General features: G+C 35.1%; 1 protein-coding gene across 2 annotated transcripts; it reads left to right on the top strand.

Annotated features, from left to right (window-relative positions):
- The first annotated feature begins 1280 nt into the window (after positions 1-1280).
- LOC107909627 (protein GLUTAMINE DUMPER 2) lies at positions 1281-4122 on the top strand. 2 transcript variants are annotated; one of them, XR_005917208.1, is made up of 2 exons: positions 1281-2036; positions 2553-4122. XR_005917208.1 is itself a non-coding variant. In XM_016837236.2 (1 exon), exon 1 carries the CDS (start codon positions 1506-1508, stop codon positions 1959-1961), a length of 456 nt encoding a protein of 151 aa, XP_016692725.1. In that variant the 5' UTR covers positions 1284-1505; the 3' UTR covers positions 1962-2261. The 2 variants fall into 2 exon arrangements, 1 of the variants encoding a protein (XP_016692725.1); XM_016837236.2 differs by lacking the exon at positions 2553-4122 and having other exon boundaries at positions 1284-2261.
- The last annotated feature ends 1871 nt before the right edge of the window (positions 4123-5993 follow it).

The raw sequence follows: 5993 nt of genomic DNA, 5'->3' as shown, positions 1-5993 counted from the left end.
TAATAATAATAATTGATCGATTATAACCGTACCAAATAGTTTTGGCATCATGTGGTTATTTTTGGATGGTTTGGAGGCCAAAAGGAATATCACTCAAAACATATAATCAATCATGCAACAAAAGAAATTTCCAATTTATTTTATATCACAATTCGCAAATTAGGCAAATGGTGGAACCAAAGAAGCTTTTTGCTTTTGTCCTTTTATATTATTATTCTTAGAGCTCATTTATTCCTACTCATTATCCAATCAATGTCTTTGTACCATGGGCACTCTCTAATCCCCAACTAAATCATTTTAAGTATGAGTTTTTGTTTACCATTGTTTTAAAATGTTATTTTGTTGATAAAGCATTAAATAATAATTAACTCAACTAATCAATCAAAATATATTTGTTTAACTATAATAAATCATAAAATTATTTATAAGCCTCAAAAATTTCAAAATCAATCTTTCACCATTAAATCAATTCTTCATAATTTTATGAAATCATTTAATAATAAGATATTTGTTAATTAAATTTTCAAAAATAGTTTTTAAGGTTCAATGAGTTAAAATGATAAACACATTTGGTAAGTTCAACATCTAATATGTTAGTAAAATGGTTTTAATAATCCCAAAACCATGCTGAAGATTTGAAATGCCATTGTGAGGGCTTGTGGACTCAAAATAGGAAAAAAATAAACAAAAACTAATCATGGGTGGCCAACTGAATTATAGGTAACTCTTATCATTTTACCAAATTATTGAAGCATGAATGCTTCCAATTAATTTCTAAACTTGAATTTTGGTTTTGTAATTGTTATAGTTGTGTGATATATTTGTATGGTCATCACAATACAATAATTGCAAGAATAGTCACATGTTTTCTAGCAATTACTTCACCTTAACTTCAATTGCCTTCTAATCTATATATATACACAAAAACAGTGTACTTAATAATCAATGTTTCTATAGAAGCTAGACCAGTCGTACGTCCATTCTTAAGATCCGATTTGAAAAAGTCCATTATCAAATTATATGACCAAGTACCAACCCTTGAAACCCTGCATTTACATGTAAAAAATGGTGAAACTGAAACATCCAGAGACATACAGTTAATAAAAGAGTTTTACTTTTACAGGTGGAAATGTGCAATCCGCATAGATATGATTAGAAAGAGGAATTGAAGGGTTCAGCTATTTTCATTAGATAACCAATCATTGGTTTTAACTTGACTGTAGTGTTTATAAAACCAGTTTCTACATTCTACTCGTTAAGTGGTTTGCCCGTAGTACTGTTTTCTTCCGAAATTCCCGAAGAAGCCCCTAGTTCAATATTTGTACAAAAGTGACGCCATATATCACCTAAATTGTAAAATAATCCTCCCACTTTTCTCCATTTTCTTCCTTTTATAAATACCTTTGCAACCACTCCCCAACGCTCACGAAAAGAGAGAACAAAAATACCGATCTTTGCAGTTTAGCTTTCCCTTGTATAAGCTTTGCTTAAAAAAGCAAACAAAAATGGCAGCAAGAGAGACATTCAATGTCACAGCAGCGTCGCCTTCCACGATTCCACACTCGCCATGGCATTCACCAGTTCCCTACTTGTTCGGCGGCTTGGCTGCCATGCTTGGTCTCATAGCCTTTGCGCTCCTCATACTTGCTTGTTCTTATTGGAAACTGTCAGGGTACCTTGAGAATGGCGAGAGAGGTGAAGGGGACAGAGACTTGGAAGCAGGAGATGAGACCCAGAAAGGAGGAGCTCCTGTTATGGAACAAAAGTTTCTTGTGATAATGGCAGGCGAAGTAAAGCCAACGTTCTTGGCCACCCCCATTTCTTCTAGCAGGTCTTCTTCTTTCGGCGATAAGAGCTGTTGCTGTGGTGAAAAGGGTGAGAAATTGGAGGAGGAGACTACTAGTGGTGACGCTGAGGATCAGCATCAGCAACCCCCGACTCAGGAGACTCAACACCATTGAATTTCCAGGTGATGTGCTGAGGCGGATGGTGGGTTTGGTTCCGTAAAAGAGAGCTCCAGGTTTTGCTTTTTTGAGGTGGGGGTTTTTCTATCTGTACATCAGCTTGCATGTCTCTGTTTGCTTTGACCTTGCCTTCTGTAGCACATAGACTCTTTTTCTCCTTGTTTTATTTACTCCTGCTCTGGGGTCTCCTTTTTTTTTTTTTCTTGTCTGGTCTTCTCTTTCTTTTTACAATTCAGGAAATGTGAATTTTTACAAGATCGGATGCAAGGAATTGAATTTACTATATATTATTCCTCAGTATCTTCCAAAAGTGTTTATTGTTTTGTCACATTAAATCTATGGTGAAACTATAAATATTTGACAGGCAAGAATTTGCCAAAGGTACAGAGAGAAAGGCACGTGTGAGGCTATGGTGATAGGTTTATGCGTATGTTCCTGATGCGGCGTGGTGAAGCAGAACAGCCTCGCCTTCACCGCTTTCTCTCTCTCTCTCTCTCTCTCTCTCTCTCTCAGTTTATTCCAAGTCTATGCTTTGCCCTGCTGCTGCAGCAGTTCCAACTTCCAACATATAATATTCAATTATTGCAGAGTAATCAATGTCTGGAAATTACAAAGTCATCCTTAATTTTATGCGTTCCTGACTTGGTTTGCTGAGTTTTGGATGATGGAATGGTAAAGGTAGTTTCCTTTTCCCCACTTATGAACCATTATACAAGTAGTTAGTCACTTTAGATAAATCTAAAATTTGAAATGTTTTTTTTTTCTTTTTTGTTTTTTACAACTAAAACTTGAAATTTAACATTTAGGATTTAGGATTAACTTTATTAAACTTATATAAATTATTTTAACTGGAATAGTAACTTGTTGGCTATAAAGCTACTATGTTATATGTTAAAAAGAAGTGCGCAATTCATATTCCAAAGTGGCACAAACACATCAATAATAACCCAACAAAGATTGTCCCAATTGCCAAGGATAGCCACGATTTGTTCATAACGTTGTGGTTTTTGTTAAAAATGCATCAACTATCTATGACTATGTAAGCAAGCAATCATTGGTACATATATTATGATTTATGATTTATGACGTATTCCATCTCCAGGGATTATCCATCTTTACTGCCAAATTCTGCAGGACTTGCACCAATGGCCACTTATGCTTTTAAAATGTACAAAATCAAGCTCCAAATTGGATCCGTTAATTTATGTATATGTACTGTACTTTGTAATAAATTTATGTAAATTAATATTAGTTACATTAAAATTTTAAATAATAATAAAATAAATGCATTAGACATATTTTGTATTGATTATATAAATATGTTGTATTTATTATGCAATCATACAAATGTAATACTTTTAAATTTGTTGAGGGTGAAATAAAGGATAAAAATGGAAGTTCACATGGTGGAGATGCATTGTAAGCCGCTCTGAGGTTGAGCAAGGTAAAAACATAAAAAGAAGAGGTTCAAGAAGACACTCATTAAGGTCAAAGAAGGGTATTTATAAGCGAGGTTGATTGCCTCTTGCCCTCTAGCATTGACATGTGTCCATGTTGGTCTTGACATGGTTAGTTCCTTAGGGGAAATGCCTTTCTAGCTAAGCAATAATGGCTTAAGGGATTTGACGATTTACTTGTGATTCGACTGATGTGGACTGATGAAGTTCCACATGAGCTTCATGCGAGGAAGAGGATCAACACTTGTCTTTGGCAAGGTAGCCTGGAGGCATTTCACGTGCTGATCATGCAAGTGCTTGCGAGGATCAAATTTGGCAAGGTGTTGCCCGAGGGCAAGGTTTTGGTTGGCAAAGTCCACTCTGGTGAGCCTTGTATAACATTTGCTCCCTAATTAAGGGGAATGTTATAATGTGACCTTCCTTGAGACGAGGAAATGACATATTGGATTTCTACTTTTCAAGTGAGGTAGAAAGCTTGGGAATCTGTACGTGAACAATGCATATGGCTGGGGAGTTGCGTATTGCACATATGTCCTATAATCACGAGGACCTTGATTTTGGTGGAGATGTGTGTAATTTAATTTTTCACTAGTTATTAATAGAGCCATGTGTTTATTGCTAATAGGGCATATAAATTGACAAATCATAATTGTAGGGACACATGTCTACGCTCGATTGGTTTTAAAAAATATTGTTAGTTTTTGAATCATGCTAAGCATGCTTGGGGTCTTTATTGATAGGGCTTCTTCAAAATTTTCTCAATTCCATACATTGCTATGTTGAAAGCCTAAAGATTTTTTCAAGTCTTGTGTTTCTAGAGTCTTTACTTATTGGTTTTATTAGGTAAGTTTCAAAATTTTTCTTCTTCTTTTGTGTTTTAGGTGTTGTAAGTAAAGGTTTGTCTAAGGTAAATCGGAGTTAAATTTAGGATTTGAATATCATGGTTAGTGAGAGTTGTAACACCCCTAACCCATATCCGTCACTAGAATAGAGTTACAAAGTATTACTGACAAAACATAACTCAAATCATTCATTCTCAACTTTTCATAATCATTGCAATATCCAATCAAACATATGCATAACGTCCCTACTTTGAGCCCTCGAGGCCTTAAAAACACTTTAGAAACGACTCGGGACTAAATAAAAAAATTTAAAACTTCATGGAAAAAGATGGAAAAATTCACACTATAGGGGTCACACGGCCGTGTGACTCACACGACTGAGACACACTCCCGTGTCTCAGGCCATGTGGACATTCGAAGTAGGGACACACGGTTGTGTCCCAGCCCGTGTCCGTGCCTGTGTAACTCTTTGACTTGGTTTACACGGCCAAGCCACATGTCCATGTGCTAGGCCGTGTAACTTTCGAAATGCAACCTTTAAAAACCTACAGGGGACACACAGCCGTATTGCATGGCCGTATGTCACACATGGCTAAGTCACATGCCCGTGTCTTAGGTTGTGTGAACAAGAAATAGGCCATTTTCAAGCCATTTCTTTCACCCAATACCTATCTACACATTCATGCCATTTGCTCCTATTTCAAGCATTAAAACATACCCAAAACATGCATTTTAAGACCAAATCAATAGGTCATTTATCCATACAACCAATATGCCAAAAGACACCTCAAACATAAAACATCAAGTCAACCTAAACATGCGCATATTTACCATTTATCAACCAATTTGATTCCATGCCAAAACATATCACAATTGATACATATCAACCATACCATATTAGAATCATGTCATATCAAAATAACCTTACCCTTTTGACCATTCCTCACATGCATCATCAAACCACCTAAATGACACAAACCAACCATCAAGGCGTCAAAATAACATAAGTTTCACAAAGTCATAGCTATCATTAACTAATCATTAAACATAGTCCACATATACATGCTATTATAACCACGAAAAAAGCATTAAAATCTACCGATAAAATTGATGGATAGTGTGATGGATCTCCGACTAGCTTTTAACCCGATCGAGCTTTCGGTAATCTGTAAAGTAAAGGAAAGTAACTATGTAAGCAATGAATGCTTAGTAAGCTCATATAAACTTTAAGCATAATTTTCCATTTCAATAATGAAATTTACAGGTTGAATATAAACCTATACCAATGTCTCAAGACTTATCAAACCATAATCATCAACTCACAAATGAATAAGTTCATTAATGTCGCATATTTATTGACCATTCATAACATGATAGGATTTCCTAAGACATAATATATAATCATCAACCTTTTTATAAGACTATATATATATCTTTTTATTTACTTACTTTTCATTTCGTTCCTAATGCTTATCACAAGCCTAAACAACATTATTAATTCCCTATTCAGTATATTCATCCATGACAAAGGTAGATTCATCCATAGCATAAATAATTTGCTCACATACAATTACCTCATTTATCACACTAAACCTTTTATAACATTATAACACATCCCAATTACATACTTACTGTTTCATTCCCTTTTTCTTACCCGTTTCATATGCATAGTACAAGCATAATCATAAACATCAATCATATCCATAAGCTCAACATAAGCCTAAGCACAT

Source organism: Gossypium hirsutum, chromosome D08, assembly GCF_007990345.1.
Source record: "Gossypium hirsutum isolate 1008001.06 chromosome D08, Gossypium_hirsutum_v2.1, whole genome shotgun sequence".
NCBI lineage: Eukaryota > Viridiplantae > Streptophyta > Magnoliopsida > Malvales > Malvaceae > Gossypium > Gossypium hirsutum.
Note: the sequence above shows the minus strand (reverse complement) of the source record. Positions and strands in the feature narration are given on the sequence as shown.